The sequence below is a fragment of the Pseudophryne corroboree genome, chromosome 5 (genome assembly GCF_028390025.1).
Source record: "Pseudophryne corroboree isolate aPseCor3 chromosome 5, aPseCor3.hap2, whole genome shotgun sequence".
Classification (NCBI taxonomy): domain Eukaryota; kingdom Metazoa; phylum Chordata; class Amphibia; order Anura; family Myobatrachidae; genus Pseudophryne; species Pseudophryne corroboree.
Window position 1 is genome coordinate 185,190,124 of NC_086448.1, and position 20,184 is coordinate 185,210,307.

Below are 20,184 nucleotides of genomic sequence, written 5' to 3' on the forward strand. Positions count from 1 at the left end.
ATGAGGAAGGCTAGTCAGATGCTTGGTTTCATAGGGAGAGGAATCAGCAGCAGACAGAAAGAAGCAATAATTTTGCCACTGTATAGGTCATTGGTACGGCCTCATCTAGAATACTGTGTTCAATTCTGGAGGCCATATCTTCAGAAGGATATCAATACATTAGAGACTGTACAAAGAAGGGCAACTAAAATGGTGCATGGCCTACATCACAAAAAACATACCCAGAACGACTAAAAAAATCTCAATATGTATAGTATGGAGCAGAAACAGGAAAGGGGGGACATCAGGGAGGCCAATCCCGGGCCATTTTTTTCAATCCCCGATATCGGGATTGAAAAATGGTCAATCTCGGGATTCCTGTTCCCCTGTGTGCCCGCCCTCCCTTGCCCCGCCTGCCCTGCACACATAACTCACCAGAAACCAAGGGCGGGCGGATGGGACACATCATCAGCTCTATACCGGCGGGTCCCAGTGGCATGTGACAGCGCAGCATGACCTCTCACTGCATGTCACACCGCGCTGGGAGGAGGAAGCCAGGCAGTGTCTGAGCATCCTGAGGACGCTCAACAGTGATTCCTCAATCCCTGGGATTGGAGCTTCCAATCCCGGGATTGAATCCTGGACGTTTTGGCCCTAAATCCCAGGATCCCTTCGATCCCGGGATTGGCCTCCCTAGGGGACATGATAGAAACTTTCACATATATCAAGGTTTTAACAAAGTCTAGGAGGGAAACATTCTTCAAATGAAAACAAGTATTAGAACACAAGGACATGCATTGAAACTGGAGGGAGGAAGGTTCAGGGGAAATTTGAGGAAAAATTACTTCACAGAAAGTAGTGGACAAGTGGAATAGCCTCCCACCAGAGGTGGTAGAGGCTAAGACAGTAGAGCAATTTTTTTTTTAAATCTGTTTATTCGTTTTCACAAAATAGTACCAAGTGTAACTGATATCAGCAACTGAATGTGTTCCATGACTACAGCATAGAAAATAGTAACCATACAACCTGCAACAATATTCAAATATCAAAGTGCAAATATATAAAAGTTAGAGAGAAAGGGGGGGGGGAGAGAAGTCAAAGGAACACACATAAGGGAGGGTGGGAACAAGAAAGACGTTAAATATCAGTACCTTTGATCCAGTAAATATGTGATAGTACCCCGTAACAATAGTACCAAAAAATTGTAGAAATTATTAAAAACCAGAGATCAGAGAGAGGACGGATCAGGGTGTGGAGTCGTCCAAAAGTCTTCTATGAAGAAACCATTCTGTGTATTCAAATACCATAAAGATTTTGGGTTTGTGTGGTTTGATCTCGTGAATCGATATAAAGGCCCCATTTTTTGTAAAAAGACTTAACTCCAGATTCAATGTTAACCTGGGCAGATTTCCTGTTGAAATACAAGATGTGTAAGAGCTTCCCGTGTACCTAGTTTGGGGGAGGAAGCTAAAAGCCAGTGTGTTAATATAATTTTCTTAGACACTGTCACTAGTACCATCAAAAAACTGCAGGTATTTGCTGCGGGATGGTCCCAAGTCCCATTCATTAAAATTTGCACATAGGCAGGTCAATGGTGATGCTGTAACCCCCAGAACCAGTAATTGATTGACAAACGCAACCACTTTATGCCAGAATGGGCGTATCCGACCACACTCCCAAAACATATGGAAATAGGAAATAATACTTGCATGACATTTGGGGCATTCCCCGGATCCCAGACGGGTTAAATCTAGTATGTTGGGTTGGGGAGATATATACTCTTTGTAGGGTGCATAAATGAACCTCCTGTAAATATGGGGAGGCTAGCCATTTCATTACGGCAACATAATGAGTACTACCATAAGTTGTTGATGGTCTGTAAGATGAGGTATATCTTTCTGCCATTGTGTCAGGAGTTTATCCCACCTAGTAACAGTTGAAGCCGACGTTAGAATAAAGTTGTCTAATGCGTGTAGGACCCGTTTTATGAACATTCAAAGTCACTTGTAAAGGATTAGGTAAACTTAAGACACCCCGTGGTGTTTTCTGAATGTGAGTGACCGAACCTAAGTAATGGCGAACTTGTAAGTACATGAAAAAATGTGAATGTGGAAGGTCAAATTTCTCTTGAAGAACTGAGAACTGTAGCAGAGCGCCCCCAGGATCAAAGACATTTGAGGAATCTGTGAGAACCTTCTCTTTCCAGGCAAGAAAATTGGAGTTAGAAAGGGAGGGAGGAAACGTAGGATTATCCCACAACAGGATACACAGTGCGGTAAAGGGATTACAATGAAATTTCTTATGTAAGGTGATCCAGGCATAATAAATATCATGAAAGAGGGGATTGTGGAGTATGTGAGCTGGGATTGAGGAAGATTTGGATAATAAGAGAGCTCCTGTTGTGTAAGGATAAAAAAAAGTGCCTCATCCAAGACTGGGTCAATAAAAAGGTTCCTGTGAAACAGCCAATCAGCAGCACATCTAAATAAAGAAGCCAGAGAGTAGGATGCATAATCCGGAATACCTATCCCGCCTGCCAATTTCGGAGCCATAAGTTTGTACAAAGCTACAAATGGTTTCTTCCTGTAAATCTTTCCGAATGCCTTAGTGCAATTGCCAGGGGCTCCAAGGCAATCGCAAAAAGTAGGGGATGTAGGGGACAGCCCTGCCTTGTGCCTCTACCTATCGTAAAAGGGGAGGAAAGAACCCCGTTACATGATACCAGAGTCTGAGGGTCAGAGTATAATAGTTTCAGATATTTGTTAACGGAATCTGGGAATCCAAATCAGGAGAGTGAAAGGAATGGGTGATCCCATTCGACCATATCGAATGCTTTCTCAGAATCTAGGGATAGAATAAGTGGGAGGTCAGAGGGAGGTAAATTATTGGATACATATATTGCCGAGAGTACCCGGCGAACATTAATTTCAGAGTGTCGCCCCGCTATGAACCCAGTTTGTTCATTATGAATGATATGGGGAAGTAACAATTTGATGTAGTCAGCTAAAATCTTGGTAAGTAATTTATAGTAAAGGTTCAGGAGCGATATGGGATGGTAGGAACCATGAAGTGAGAGATCCCTACCGGGTTTGGCCAAAATTTTTAGTATGGTCGTGTTAAAGTGAAGAGGGAGGGATGTGGAAGACAGTAAAACATTCAGAACTCTAACCAGTGTATCACATAAACGGGGAAGAAGAATTTTATAAAAATCTGCGCTTAAACCGTCTGGACCAGGTGCCTTATCGCGACCAAACAAACCAATAACGTGGCGGACTTCTTCCAGCGTAATAGGTGTTATGTGCCTGAACCATGGACGCTGGAAGATGTGGAATAGGAAGGTTGTCCCAAAAAGCAGGGGGACAGGAAGAATTCTCATGCGAACACCTGGAGGGAGAAGATGAAGAGGCTGAATATAAGTCCTGATAGAAGGATTTCATCACTACTGAACTTTCCTTGTTGGTAGTGGTCAGAACACCCAATGGTGTGCGCAATGGATGAGTGACCATTGGGGGGCGTGAACCATTGAGTAAAGGTGTCAACAATTTCCCAGTCTTATTACCAAATTTATAATACTTCTAATTCACAGAAAAGAGATACCTATCTCCTATCAGTTTCATGAATTCATCAAAATGTGTCTTAGCATCAATGTATAAAAGTCGATTATGTGGCATAGAAGAAGATTTGTATTGCTGAAAGGATTTCGACAAGTTACCCTGAAATTCCATGTATTGGGAGGCATATTTTTTATTCATGGCAGAAACATAAGAAATAATATCACTCCTGAGGACCGATTTAGCTGTCATCCAAAACAGGAGAGGATCATCTTCCAAATGAGCTAAATTGTCAATCCTAAAGGTCACCCAAGCAGATTCCAAGCGTTGCTGGAATTTGAGAGAGTTTTTGCTAGATATGAGGGGAATCTCCATAATTTAGGGGAAGTAGAAGTGTCTGGAAAGTGAAGGGTAGCCGAGACCAGGGCATGATCAGAGAGCATACCTCCCAACATGACCCTCTCCAGAAGGGACACAATGCTCTGTTTCTGGACTTTCTCTTTCTCTATGATTGTCAACATTTGTGTTGAACAGGTTAATGGATAAGAAAAGTGTTTCAGCAGAGGTGCTGGCAATCATACATTATGAGGGAAGTCCAGGAGCAGAGCATTCTGTCCCTCCTGGAGAGGGTCATGTTGGGAGGTATGGGAGAGGGCTATTGCCTCAATACGAGAACTCGTTACCGTGGTAAAAGACGTTGTGATAGTAATATGTAATCTATTCTAGAGAGGGTGTGGTGCGCTGCTGATAGGCATGTGTATTCCTTGTCGATAGGATGCAGGGCTCTCCATATATCTACTGCCTGTAATCTCTCGCCCAAAAGAGCAACAACTAACCTAGGTAATGTAAGAGACCTAGTAGGCGCCTGAGATCTGACCAAGTAAGGGGAAGAAATAAAATTCAGGTCACCACAAATAATTAATGGATCTGAAAGTAGTGGACACAACTTGGCAATCAACATTTGAAAGAAGGATTTTGAATACACATTGGGGGCATATACATTACACAGTAAATAAGACCAATTATGAATCTTAACCGATAGTATCACATAACGACCCTTCGGGTTGACTATAGTGGATATAATATCAAATGGTACATGGCGCTGGATCAATATAACTACTCCCCTAGTTTTAAAATTAAATGAACTAGAACCCAACACTTGCCAATTTAAGCAATTCAGTTTTGCAGTCTCATCCAGAGTCAGAAGTGCTTCCTGGAGGAGTGCCAAGTCTATATGTTGTTTAGTAAGATAAAGGAGCACCTTACGTCTCTTGGCTGGGGAGCTGAAGCCTCCAACATTACATGACCCCACTGTTAAATCAGGCATTACTCAGGAGAGAGTGCAAAAAGAAGGTACCTGAACCAAACATAGACCAGATCAATAAAGAAAAAAGTGTCCCAGCGATAAAGGGAGGGGGGAGGAGGGGGGGAGGAGAGAGACACAAACAAAGGAAAGGGGGTAGGAAACCAAGATGAAAATAAGCATAATTAGGCAACGGCACAATATCAGTGACAAGATATTCAAATACAAGATGAAAAAAGCAGCCGTATACTTCCGGCTAGCAAACATGTCGGAGCTGTACACGAACATCCAGCTCACACACAGGTGCTAGTAACACAACAAAATGGGTAGGGGGCCCCATCCAGCCACCCCGCAATATGAACATATTAAAAGATAGTAATATGACAATAAAATAGCAATGACATGAACAAGAGTTGCTCCGGGGCGGGCTGCCCAACAACATACTAGACCTGCAAAGATGTAAATATAAAACTGTAGAAAGGATCCCAGGCAGCCAATAATGATCCATAGGGAAGCCAATCAGGAAATGAGGAGATTAAGAATCCAGAGTGCAATAGTTCCCAGGTGAGATATAACTTGAGGCGGGTAATTAAACTAAATGAAAGAAACCAAGGATATAGCAGTCTATGCATTGGAGGACGAACATGGAAAAGAGCAAAATCCAATGTGAAAAAGATTTTTCAGGTCAAATCAGCAGAGTGCGAGAGTCCAGCCTCGCCAAAAACTCAGGAAGGTAGTAGGTCAGTAAACCGTCCGAAATGTGAATGGCAACAGTATAGCAAGTACATCACTCTTTTCAGGTGGCCGCAGCAGGAGGGTCAGTGATGTCTGAGTGATCAACTCTAGAGAGGAAGTCTTTGTGGGAAGTGCCCTCATACAGGTGTAAACATGCAGCATATAACAGGCCAAATTTATGGCACTCTGACACAAGTTGAGAACATATAGGGGAAAAAGCTTTCCGGGACCTGGTCAGCTCCAGAGTAGTCCTGAAAGATAAATAGCTTGTTCCCTTCCCATTGGATATTTTTCACTGTACGTGAGGCAGACGAAAATGCAACCTTGTGAAGGTAATTCAGACAGCGAAAGAGGGTCACACGTGGTCACAGCCTATTTGGGGTAGGGACTGGCCCCACACAATGTACTCGCTCAATCATGAGATCTTGACAATCTTGCGCAATACCCAACAGTGACGGGAGGGTGAATCGTACAAAATTAGCCTTTCACGGATTCAGGTAAGCCCACCAGCCTTATATTATTTCTTCTCGACCTGTTTTCGATGTCGTCTAATTTAGTCCATATCTGATAGTTTTCAGAAGTCAGTGTTTCTTACAGAATGATGCAGTCCTTCTATATCATGAGTAGCAGCATGTAATTGAGATTCAGTGAGAGTGACTTGCTGTGTCAGCTGCTGGGTAATGTCAGACAAAGCCTGGGAGAGAAGGGGGGTTATAGTAGCCCTGATAGCCTCCACTACATCGCCATATGTTACTGGGGCATCTGGGGATTGGCATACCTGGGAGGCAGTGGACCCTGTGCCCTCCACAGCCATTTTCTTGGATGCAGGGGTGAGCGCTTCTGAGGCGGTGTCTGGTGCCATATTGCCAGCCGCTCGGTGCTTCTCCTGCCTCGCTGAGGCGTCCGCGGGAGGCTGGGAAGCTGCGGCTACGGACGTCACAAAGCGATCGCGGAGGCGGTAGATTCAGTCCCGGGAGCTGTGGAGGCTGTATATAGCCTATAAAAGGTGGTTATGCGGGGTGGCAGGGACGGAGCTCTCTCTGCAGACTCCCTATCCCATCAAGACCGGAACCGGAAGTCGACAGTACAGCAATTTAAGCATGCATGGGATAGACATAAGGATATCCTTACAAAGAAATAATGATCAAATAAGGTTTGAGGTAAAAATATGGTAAAAAAGGGGCAGACTACTGTAGATGGGCCAAGTGGTTCTTATCTGCCGTCACATTCTATGTTTGTATGTTAGACAAGGGAGAAAGAGAAACTTCAGAGTCAACTACTCCATGATAGAAAGTATCCTGACTGGTAGAAAGATCAGATAAAAGCATTAGGGCACGAACAAAAGAGGACAGCAGACGGGCAAACCCTTTATCTAAGGCAGAATCAAATGTAAGCAACGCTGCTGCCACTGTGCTGGCAGTCACCACTATGTCAGATGCTGATAGTGTAATATCCTCCATTATTCTAATGCTTTATTAAAATAGTAGTAGAGGGAGGCAACCATTAGTTAGTGGGCAGACTTTAAAAGAACAGAAGATCACAATCGTCAGCAGATAAGTGACAAGGCAGTAACTTGCATTATAACAACAGTAGGAATGGATCACAATAACAGACAGAACGTAAAGCATGAACTGCAGGCAAACAATATACTGTAATACAAAATAGAGTTTTAAAAAGTTGGTGAATCTGCCTGGTGCCTAAAGACCTGATCACTAGTACCAGGTGTAGGTAACTGGAACAATGTACTTCCCACTCCAATGACAGCCAACTCTCACCTTATTTTGTTTTAATTATTAGTAATTAATAGTGTGATGCATACGGGATGTAACCAATAAGGTATTAGCTTTCGTTAGTTTACTTGAGGAGGGTTTATACTATCTGACACTGGAATAAGAAACAATAAGATTTTAAACCTACCGGTAAATCTTTTTCTCCTAGTCCGTATAGGATGCTGGGGACTCCGTAAGGACCATGGGGTATAGACGGGCTCCTCAGGAGACATGCATGGGCACTATAAAGAACTTTAGAATGGGTGTGCACTGGCTCCTCCCTCTATGCCCCTCCTCCAGACCTCAGTTAGAGAAACTGTGCCCAGAGGAGATGGACAATACGAGGAAAGGATTTTGTTAATCTAAAGGCAAGATTCATACCAGCCCACACCATCCACACCGTATAACCTGGAATATACACAACCAGTTAACAGTATGAACAAAACAGTATCAGCTAAAGACTGATCTCAACTGTAACATAACCCTTATGTAAGCAACAACTATATACAAGCCTTGCAGATTTTGTCCGCACTGGGACGGGCGCCCAGCATCCTCTACGACTAGAAGAAAAAGATTTACCGGTAGGTTTAAAATCTTATTTTCTCTTACGTCCTAGAGGATGCTGGGGACTCCGTAAGGACCATGGGGTTTATACCAAAGCTCCAGACCGGGCGGGAGAGTGCGGAAGACTCTGCAGCACCGATTGAGCAAACGCAAGGTCCTCATCAGCCAGGGTCTCAAACTTATAGAACTTTGCAAGTGTGTTTGAACCCGACCAGGTAGCTGCTCGGCAAAGCTGTAAAGCCGAGACGCCTCGGGCAGCCGCCCAAGAAGAGCCCACCTTCCTAGTGGAATGGGCCTTTACTGAATTTGGTAACGGCAATCCTGCCGTATTATGAGCCTGCTGAATCGTGTTACAGATCCAGCGAGCAATAGTCTGCTTCGAAGCAGGAGCGCCAACTTTGTTGGCTGCATACAGGACAAACAGTGCTTCTGTTTTCCTAACCCGAGCCGTCCTGGCTACATAGATTTTTAAGGCCCTGACTACATCCAGGGACCTGGAGTCTCCAAGTCACACGTAGCCACAGGCACCACAATAGGTTGGTTCATATGAAATGAAGAAACCACCTTAGGCAAAAATTGAGGACGAGTCCTCAACTCTGCTCTATCCACATGGAAAATCAAATAGGGGCTCTTGTGAGACAAGGCCGCCAATTCAGACACCCGCCTTGCAGATGCCAAGGCCAACAACATGACCACCTTCCAAGTGAGAAATTTTAATTCAACCGTTTGAAGAGGTTCAAACCAGTGAGATTTTAGGAACTGTAACACCACTTTAAGGTCCCATGGTGCCACTGGGGGCACAAAAGGAGACTGGATGTGCAGCACTCCCTTTACAAAAGTCTGGACTTCTGGGACAGAAGCCAATTCCTTCTGAAAGAAAATAGACAGGGGCGAAATCTGTACCTTAATGGAGCCTAATTTTAGGCCCATATCCACTCCTGTCTGTAGAAAGTGGAGAAAACGGCCCAGAAGGAAATCTTCCGTAGGAGCATTCTTGGCTTCACACCAAGATACATACTTCCTCCAGATACGGTGATAATGTTTCGCCGTCACCTCCTTCCTAGCCTTTATCAGAGTAGGGATGACTTCCTCCGGAATACCTTTCCTAGCTAGGATTCGGTGTCCAACCGCCATGCCGTCAAACGTAACCGCGGTAAGTCTTGGAACACGCAGGGCCCCTGTTGCAACAGGTCCTCCCTGAGAGGAAGAGGCCACGGATCTTCTGTGAGCATCTCCTGAAGATCTGAATACCAGGCCCTTCGAGGCCAATCTGGAACAATGAGTATTGTTTTCACTCTTTTTTTGTCTTATGATTCTCAATATTTTTGAGATGAGAGGAAAAGGGGGGAATACATAGACCGACTGAAACACCCATGGTGTCACCAGGGCGTCCACCGCTACTGCCTGAGGGTCCCTTGACCTGGCACAATACCTCCGAAGCTTCTTGTTGAGGCGGGACGCCATCATGTCTATGTGAGGAATTCCCCAAAGACTTGTTATCTCTGTAAAAACTTCTTGATCAAGTTCCCACTCTCCTGGATGGAGGTCGTGTCTGCTGAGGAAGTCTGCTTCCCAGTTGTCCACTCCCGGAATGAAGACCGCTGAGAGAGCGCTTACGTGATTTTCCGCCCAGCGAAGAATCCTGGTGGCTTCCGCCATTGCCACTCTGCTCCTTGTCCCGCCTTGGCGGTTTACATGAGCCACGGCTGTTACGTTGTCTGATTGAATCAGAACCGGTAGGTTGCGAAGAAGATTCTCCGCTTGTCGTGGCCCATTGTATATGGCCCTCAATTCCAGTACGTTGATGTGTAGACAAGTCTCCTGGCTTGACCATAGCCCCTGAAAATTTCTTCCTTGTGTGACTGCTGCCCATCCTCGAAGGCTCGCGTCTGTGGTCACCAGAACCCAGTCTTGAATGCCGAACCTGCGACCCTCTAGAAGGTGAGCACTTTGCAGCCACCACAGGAGAGACACCCTGGCCCTGGGGGACAGGCTTATCCTCTGATGTATTTGTAGATGGGACCCGGACCACTTGTCCAGGAGGTCCCACTGAAACGTCCTTGCATGAAACCTGCCGAAGGGGATGGCCTCGTAGGCTGCCACCATTTTCCCCAGAACTCGAGTGCATTGATGAACAGACACTCTTTTTGGTTTTAGCAGGTCTCTGACCATGTTCTGGAGGTCCCGGGCTTTTTCCATCGGGAGAAAACCCCTTTTCTGTTCCGTGTCCAGAATCATGCCTAGGAATGATAGTCGAGTCGTTGGAATCAATTGTGACTTTGGCAGATTGAGAATCCAACAGTGTTGTTGTAGCACTCTCAGGGAGAGCGACACGCTTTTCTGCAATTGATCTCTCGATCTCACTTTTATCAGGAGATCGTCCAAGTATGGGATAATTGTGACTCCCTGCCTGCGCAGGAGCACCATCATCTCCGCCATCACCTTGGTGAAAATCCTCGGGGCTGTGGAAAGCCCAAACGGCAACGTCTGAAACTGGTAATGACAGTCCTGTACAGCGAATCTCAGGTACGCCTGATGAGGAGGATATATGGGGACATGAAGGTATACATCCTTTATGTCGAGTGACACCATAAAATCCCCCCCTTCCAGACTGGAGATCACAGCCCGGAGCGATTCCATCTTGAATTTGAACTTTTTCAAGTACAGGTTTAGGCATTTTAGATTTAAAATGGGTCTGACCGAACCATCCGGCTTCGGGACCACGAACAGGGTTGAATAGTACCCTTTCCCCTGTTGGACTAGGGGAACCTTGACAATCACTTGCTGTTGACACAGATTTTAAATTGCAGCTAACACTACTTCCCTCTCTGGGGGAGAAGCTGGCAAGGCCGACTTGAAAAATCGTCGAGGGGGCACCTCTTCGAATTCCAGTTTGTAGCCTTGGGATACAATATCCATCGCCCAAAGATCCACGTCTGACAGAACCCAGACCTGGCTGAAGAGTCGAAGACGTGCCCCCACCGGTGCGGACTCCCTCAGTGGAGCCCCAGCGTCATGCGGTGGATTTAGTAGAAGCCGGGGAGGACTTCTGCTCCTGGGAACTAACCGAAGCAAGTGTTCTCTTCCCTCTACCCTTATCTCTGGCGAGGAAGGATGAGCCCCGACCTCTTCTGGACTTATGTGACCGAAAGGACTGCATCTGATATTGTGGAGTTTTCTTTTGCTGTGGGGGAACAAAAGGCAAAAAAGTAGATTTACCCGCGGTAGCTGTGGCAACCAGGTCCGCGAGACCTTCCCCAAATAAAACTTCACCTTTGTATGGTAAAATCTCCATATGCTTCTTTGAGTCGGCATCACACGTCCATTGGCGGGTCCACAGGGCTCGCCTAGCAGAAATCGCCATGGCGTTGGCTCTCGAACCTAGCAGCCCAACGTCTCTTTGAGCGTCTCTCATATATAAGACTGCCTCTTTAATGTGACCTAAGGTCAATAAAATGGTATCCCTGTCTAGGGTATCAATGTCAGCTGACAAGGTATCTGTCCAAGCTGCAACTGCGCTACATACCCAATGCCGATGCTATTGCCGGTCTGAGTAAAGCACCCATATGCGTATAAATAGATTTTAAGGTAGTTTCCTGTCTGCGATCAGCAGGATCCTTGAGGTCTGCCGTGTCTGGAGATGGTAGCGCCACCTTCTTGGACAGGCGCGTTAAAGCCTTGTCCACCCTGGGTGAGGATTCCCAGCGTACCCTGTCCTGTGCAGGGAAAGGATATGCCATAAGAATCCTCTTGGGAATCTGCAGCTTTTTGTCTGGAGTTTCCCAAGCTTTTTCAAATAACTCGTTCAGCTCATGAGATGGGGGAAAGGTTACCTCAGGTTTCTTTTCCTTATGCATGCGCACCCTCGTGTCAAGGACAGAGGGGTCATCTGTGATATGCAAAACATCTTTTATTGCAATAATCATATAATGAATACTTTTGGCCACCCTTGGGTGTAACCTCGCATCATCGTAGTCGACACTGGAGTCAGAATCCGTGTCGGTATCAGTGTCTGATATTTGGGATAGGGGATGTTTTTGAGACCCTGAAGGGCCCTGTGACACAGTCAAAGCCATGGATTGACTCCCTGCTTTTTCCCTGGACTCTGCTTCGTCCATTCTCTTATATAATAATGTCACATTTGCATTTAAAACATTCCACATGTCCAACCAATCATGAGTCGGCGTTGCAGACGGAGACACCACAATCATCTGCTCCACCTCCTCCTTAGATGAGCCTTCCGCTTCAGACATGCCGACACACTCGTACCGACACCCCCACACACACAGGGATATAGTTATGAGACAGTTCCCCAATAAGGCCCTTTGGAGAGACAGAGAGAGAGTATGCCAGCACACACCAAGCGCCAACTGACACTGTCCCAGATAATATAGTGCTTTTATATATAATTAACTGTGTAATACACTCACTGCGCCTTACAAGTGCACCCCCCCCCCCCTCTTTCCAGCCCTGTGTCACCGTGTTCAGCAGGGGAGAGACCCGGGGGGGGGCCAGCTTCTCTGCAGTGCTCTGTGGAGAAAATGGCGCTGGTTAGTGCTGAGGGACCAAGCTCCGCCCCCTCCAGCGGCGGGCTTCGGTCCCGCTCAAATGTATAAAACTGGCGGGGGATTTTTATAATTACTGCCTCCGCAGCCTATATACATATAAATGCCAGACTTAGAGGTTTATATTGCTGCCCAGGGCGCGGCACGCCCCCCCCTGCACCCATCAGTGCCTGCTAGTGTGTGTTGTGTGTGGGAGCAATGGCACGCAGCGGCTTACCTCAGGGAAGATCTGAAGTCTTCTGCCGCCTTAGAAGTCTTCTTTTCTTCTTATACTCACCCGGCTTCTATCTTCCGGCTCTGTGAGGAGGACGGCGGCGCGGCTCTGGGACGAACGGCGAGGGGAGACCTGCGTTCCGACTCCCTCTGGAGCTAATGGTGTCCAGTAGCCTAAGAAGCAGAGCCTATCACTTAAGTAGGTCTGCTTCTCTCTCCTCAGTCCCACAATGCAGGGAGCCTGTTGCCAGCAGTGCTCCCTGAAAATAAAAAACCTAACAAAATTCTTTTTCAGAGAAGCTCCCCTGTAATGCACCCAATCTCCTCTGAGGTCTGGAGGAGGGGCATAGAGGGAGGAGCCAGTGCACACCCATTCTAAAGTTCTTTATAGTGCCCATGCATGTCTCCTGCAGAGCCTGTCTATACCCCATGGTCCTTACGGAGTCCCCAGCATCCTCTAGGACGTAAGAGAAACATATTTTACACCTGCTATAGCCAGGTACAAGTACACGCTGAGGATGATGGCTTGTCACAAAGTACAAGAAGCAAGTGCAACATATGACTGGCAGACTTAAATGCAAGTCTAAAAAAAAGAATCTTTTAGGGAGTCAGGGAAGTCGTGCATGATATACCGCTACCTGTAAAGAGAACTCCCAGAAGCAAGACGCCAGCTGTAACCGTTTAGGTGCGTCGGCTCCCTGGTTACTGGGACTTGTCCCGCTCTTAGATAATATCAATGTGAATTCTCACCGAGTGTCAAGTGCAACCATGTTTTCAGGAAACTTGTTTAAGATTTTTGCTATAATTAAAAAGGATTAGGTACAAAATACCGGCAGCCAGGATCCCGACAGCCAGAATCCTGACACATCCCAGTAAGTATTTTTACCCTACCACTACCCCTAGTGCATAAAGGTGCATACACACCGTGAGAAATTGACTATCTCCGATTTTGACTTTGCGATTTCCCTTAAACTCCCTGGAGCCCTGAACCACTGATACTGACTATCTTTACTTGAGATTTTGACTATGTGAGATTTTGATTAAGCGCCAATATTGACTATACCTTGTACTACATTGTACACAATATAGTCAAGATTGACTTGTCTGCACAGTCTATCTTTCCTTGCGATACCAACCCCATGGGAGCGCGCATCGGTATCGCAAGCTGTGTATCCTTATGATTTTGACTATATAGTCAAAATCGTAAGGTTACATCGCACCGTGTATATGCACCTTAACACTAACCCCTGTACTTACCTCCAGGATCCGTTAAGATTTCGCTGTCGGTGTACTGACTGTCGGGATCCCGACTGCTGGGATTTTGACAGCATACCATTAAAAAGCTGATTAAATAACCTAAAGTGGTATGTTTGGAGACACTAGATAAAATCAGGGGTAACACAAATAGTGGGGCATTGTGGGCTTAAGAGGGTAGCATGTACAAGTCACACAATGCACAGTTGAATGAAACGGTTTCTTTACTTTAACAGATCACTATAATCCTTGCTGTGCTGTTGAAGGTTGTTGACAACTAACGGAAACCCAACATATACAGTATATATACTAGGTAGAATCTACAACAGTGGTGCTTCCTCACCAGTGGAACAAGACTAATGTGTAGACACAATCTTACATTCTGTCCTATATTTAGTAGTGTGCTCATTAAGGCGTTTCAAAGCTTTCCTGCAGGATAGAACACCATTGGATTATAAGGAGCTTTAAAGCTTGCATGTACTAATTCCAATATAAGTCTCCATCTTTATATCCTTCAACCTTACCACAGGTTGAGCCTCCCATATCCCAAAATCCAAATATGTTTGAGTGCGACTGAGATAGTGACACCTTTTGCTTTCTGATGGTTCAGTGTACACAAAAATATTGTATAAAATTACCAGGCTTGTGTATAAGGTTTATCTTCCTCTCCCCTTCGACAAAATCTGCACTGGCTCCCATTCCCCTACAAAATCCTCTTCAAACTCCTCACCCTCATATACAAGGCCATCTCTAATTCCACTGCTCCCTACATCTCCAACCTCCTATCCCTTCATACTCCCTCTCGCCCCCTACGGTCGACCAATGACCGTCGCCTCTCCACCGCCCTGGTCACTGCTTCCCATGCTCGTGTTCAAGACTATGCCCGTGCTGCACCCCTTCAGTGGAACGCACTCATCCGCTCCATTAGACTCTCCCCGACCTTGCAAAGCTTCAAACGGGCACTAAAAACCCACCTATTCATCAAAGCATACCCTCCCGATGCATAACCAGTCCTGAAGCCGCGCCTCCACCCCCCTGCCTCATGCCGTGAACATCTCAGCTTTGCTTGCATACTGCCATCAGGCTAACTCCCGCTTGCCTGCACCTCTTGTCATCTGTCTATCGCCCCTCCCCACTAGATTGTTAGCTCTTCAGAGCAGGGCCCTCTTTCCTCTTGTTATCTAAGCCCTCGTCTCGACACATTTCACTCGCAGCTCTCCCCTACTCAACGACCATCTTTACCCTGTTAGTAAAGGCTCATCTCCATCTATGGCCACCAGTCTCTAGTAGTACGATGATCACTCCCTCAATACTTACATCTTAGCTGTATTATGTCTTGAGAATGTGTGGTGCTCTACGTTACCTGTACTCTATTTCTGTTATTTATTTACTGTAATGCTATGTTTTGTCTCCCTGTACTGTCCTTTGTACGGCGCTGCGAAACACATGTGGCACCTTATAAATAAAATTTAATAATAATATATGAACCATACATGCATTTCGTGTTTAGACTCTGGTCCCATCCTCAAAATATCTCATTATGGTATGTAAAAAAATCTGAAATAGAAAATACTTCTAATCCCAAGTATTTTGGGATATGGGAGTCCAACCTGTATACCAACTTTGTTTTTGCTGTATATAAGGAGGAGTTATAAAGAGGACAACGTTATCAAAATATATTACACAATTCATTCTGATGACTTCTAAATACTTAATAAAACTGGCTTTTTAATATTGAAACAAAAACCTAAATAATATTGAAAAACTGTCTTTATTTATACATTGTATATTTAAGAAGGATTTATCATGATAGATAGATAGATAGATAGATAGATAGATAGATAGATAGATAGACATATACACACACACTAATACACACTGCAAGCATTACACAGACAGGGGCAAATATGCCACCAGCAGATTCAGCAATTTGGGATGGGCAAAGAAAATGTCTCCAGAGGGAAAAATGAAATGTACAATTCTCAATATATTGAAAATATAGCTGTAGAACACTCAATAATAAAAACGAATACAAATGTTACAAAGCTCGGTTTATATAACGAGTATTAACATATTGAGGGCCACAACTAAAAAGCAGATTCAATTGGCTGCAGGGTTGTCTGTCTGGACCTATTCAATTAGGGCCGCATCCCCCCCCCCCCCCCCCCGTTAAACCACAGAGGGTGAAATTAATGTGGATTTTTGTCTCTCAACCACAGGAGCTGCGAGAAAAAACTCTCTGGGACTTAAAGAGCGGAATCCCACAGATTCCAGCACTTAACGCAGAATCTGTGGGTTAGTGCGTGGTACCAGCAGATTTACTGCACAGGGAAATTGACAATTCATTGAATATCTCTGGGGGTTAAACCTGAAGCTTTATGAGCCCAGGTAACTGAATACGCCCCAACATCCAGCAAAACTAACAGCAATCCCCTATCTCCTTTAAAACATTGATATACTGCAGACTACTCCTCAATGAACATTTTAAAAAATATATATATATTTGTTCTGTGATGACTTGTTCTTGGCGAGTGTTCTGTTCACTCTCAGGCAAGAGAAAGTTGGATGAAAGTAAGAATAACCCTGTATGCTACCCATGCATAAATGCAAGGTCTCTCCTGGGTCTATGGACCAAAGAAAATCACATTGACATTGCACAAAAAATTATCGCATCAATTATACACATTTCTGATGTGTGAGGGTTTAAAAAAAAAAATTTTTTAACAAAAATTTTTTTTCAGTCACTGAGTTGAAAATTCACAAAATCTCATACATATTTAACATGGGAACATGAAAAGAACATATAGAACAGATTACTGCATGAGAGCATGTGCTGTATACTATATACGTGTAAAATAATTACACAATAGCAATTAAAATCAAGTGAAATACATTTACATGGAAAAAACTGAACACTCAAAACATACCTACAGAGGCACCATAGGACAAAGCCCAGTCCACAATAAGGGTCCAGACAAATAGCAACCTCTCTGGATGGGTAGAGTTCACACTGAAGTTTAATGGATCGACAGAAGGCACTAGTGGCTGCATGGGACATCTGAAAGACAGACACACTCTGTTATCTGTACTCCTGTCAGCCTATATCATCATCATGCACCAGGTGCAGGCAGCCTTGGATCTGTAGGAGGCCCTACCGCCCTGGTCCATAGTCAGAAGAACTGCAGAAATATTTGTTGTGTTATGTATGCCTGCCAGCATAAGAGAACAATGATCATTTTAATTAATAATATAATTATTTTTTTAAGGTTCTATAGATATGTAGGCTATTCAGTTATATGGTAATGGGAAGGTGAAGGGGAAAACATTTGAAATGACACAAGATGAGCTAAAAGTAATTGCTGGCCTCCATGTAGTCATGATTTTGCAAGGTTACAATAAAAAAATAAATAAATAAATAAATACAAACAAACAAAAAAAAGAAAAGCATAACTTATGTGTATGAGGCCTACATCCACATATAGCATTTTCCAGACATTAGGTCCAGCACTACAGTAGTAGAAAAGTAGCAGTAGACAATTTTGCAAATGATCTGAACTCTCCCAGTTCCATGCCCCCCCGTCCCTATCCTTTTTCCCAGTATCTGGAGATGGCCCTCATCCAGTTCACCCCACTATTCACGTCCCCTTTATCTTATCCCCTCCCGCCTCTTCCACTACCTCTTTCCCATGCATGTTCCTATTTTGTCCACCTACTCAACCTTTCTCTCTGAACAGGCACAGACAGGTGTGGTAGAACATTGCCAGAATGTTGGCAATGGGGCATATTTAGCCCAATTCTAAAGCTAATCACAGCCTAACCCTAACGCTAACCTTGTGTGAAAATCATCTGGTAACATTATACTGATGGCATTCACAATGTTGATGTTATATCATGCTAGCTCTCTGAATTCTTCCAGACCTGGTGATATTTTTAATGTCAACATTATGAACAGTTCCCTCTAGGTACCATGTCCTTGTCTACAACCAAATTCCAGCCATAATTTCCTCCCACTCTCTGCTTAACTCACTTCAGTCTAGCTTTCATCCTCTACACTCTATAGAAACTGTACTCACTAAAGTCAATAATAACCTTGCTGCCAAATCCAACGGCCACTACGCTCTGCTCATTCTTCTTGGCCTCTCTGCCACCTTTGACACTGCGGATATTCTACAAAGCTAGTCTTTTGTGCTACGTAACAATGCCCTCTACTGACCATCATCCTACCACCCTGACAGCTATTTCTCGGTCTCTTCTCATGACGCAACCTCTATCACTGTTGTGCTACTAATTGGTGTCCCTCAAAGTTCTGTTCGGGACTCCCTTCTATTCTTTTTTTATACATCCTCCTAGGGTGAGCTTATCAGCTTTTGGCCTCCAATATCATCTCTATACTGATAATACTCCAATCTACCTCTCCTTCCATGACTTCTCCCACTCAGATGTCTCTCTGCTATTTCTTCCTGGATGTCCCAGCCCTTTTTTAAACTTAACAAGTCTAAAACAGAACTCATACCCATGAGTCTCTTCATTTCACTATTTATCAACAACTTCACCATTTGTTCTATCGCACAAGTCCATTGTCTAGAATTTATCCTGACTCTGCCCTATCAAAACACAGCATTCAGGAAGTCTCTCAGTCTTGCCACTTTCACCATTGAAATATCTCAAAGATCAGACCCATTTCTCACCCTGGAAGCAAGAAAGACGTTCATCCATTCACTGATCATCTGTAGACTAGTCTATTGTAACATCCTCTTATCTGGCCACCCTGGCCCCTGACTCTCTACAGTACTGTTGATCAGCTCATCTTCCTCTACAATTACACCATTTCTGCCTCTCCTCTACACCAGGCCCTACACTGGCTACCTTTTAGAAACCCTTTACAATGCCTCATATTTGCCTATAAAGCCCTCATTTATTGCCTTCCTCCCTACATCTCCAACCTCATCACCCTCCAAAATCCTGCCCAACTGCCACTTCTCTCCCAACTGATTACCGCTGGTCACTTACTGCCTCCATGATTTAACCTGTGCCGTCACCACTACTAGAATTCTATCCCTATCAGACTCTCCATATCTTTAAATGGGGTCTCAAAACCCACTTCTTTATTAAAGCCTAACAGATCTCATCCTAACCCACAGTTCATTGTTCAGCACACACTGACTCTCCCCTCTATGTACCCTAAGTCTGTCTACACCTCACTTATAGATTGTAAGGTGTCAACAGCAGGCCCTCTTCCCTCATGTGCTATATATTCCATTACTTATACCATCACCTCCGCCTACAAATAAAGGATAACAGGCAATACATAGCTTACTATCTAGGCAATACACAGCTCACTCTTTTAAAGGTCTAAAAATCATTTTCTTTTATTAAGGCAGCATCCTAAATACAGTGTGATCTGCATGCTTCAAAATTGCTTGTATTTTGTTTTTAATACTTATACAATATTAAAGCACAAGACATTTTGAAACAAAAAATACATAGCCTAGCATTCATCACCACACGCATTATGGACACTCATTTTCTGCCTGGATTCCCAAGCACTTTATCACAGTCTGATTGAAATGGATTGGATTTTGATTGAGATCACTGAGCATTGTGGGCTTTCGTGTGTGTGCAGTGTTAGATTCCCATAACTAATTTGAGTATAAGTTACAACAGCCCTCATACTGATAGACGCACAAGCAACCTAGAGCATGGGCTCATATGGGGAGAATTAGTTGTGGCAGTTACTGGTACGGATAAACAGATGCGTCCTTATACATTTTGCCTCAATACGCCATGCAACGCCAGATGCCTGGTGTGAGTGAGCCGTCAGTTTCCGTGCAACTCTGGCAACATCAGGGGTCTTTCTATGCCGAAAATGCGTCTGTCATAATGCTATGTGACTAGCATGCATGACGAAATGGTGCTGATTAATCTGATATAACACTTGTATATTCTGTATGACTGAGTCTGTATGTGGAGCAGAACAGAACTTGTATTGGAAAAAAGATGCGGTGGCTACATTGTAGCACTTCATATACAGATTCAGAGACTCAGTGGCACACAGATATAACAGTGTCATAAAAAATTAATCATCAGAGTCTCCTTGTACGTCCAAGTCGCATTGTGTTGCAACTAAGATGCATTTTCGGCAAAAAAGATGCTGCTAAAAGATTCTCATGAGATCAAGAGGGGCTGTTTGGTGTGGCTGCAGCAAAGATGTATGAGGATACATCTGTATATGGAAATTCAGCAGTCACTGG

At 44.5% G+C, this 20,184-nt stretch overlaps 1 protein-coding gene across 6 annotated transcripts in view; it reads right to left on the minus strand.

The window, feature by feature from the left end:
* Positions 1-20,184, minus strand: part of DIP2C (disco interacting protein 2 homolog C) — an 820,289-nt gene that overhangs the window by 93,203 nt on the left and 706,902 nt on the right. For all 6 annotated transcript variants that reach the window (XM_063921929.1, XM_063921931.1, XM_063921928.1 and 3 more), the window contains one exon: positions 16,861-16,991. In XM_063921929.1, the coding sequence (XP_063777999.1) occupies positions 16,861-16,991 (131 nt within the window). The remainder of the gene's footprint in view (positions 1-16,860; positions 16,992-20,184) is intronic.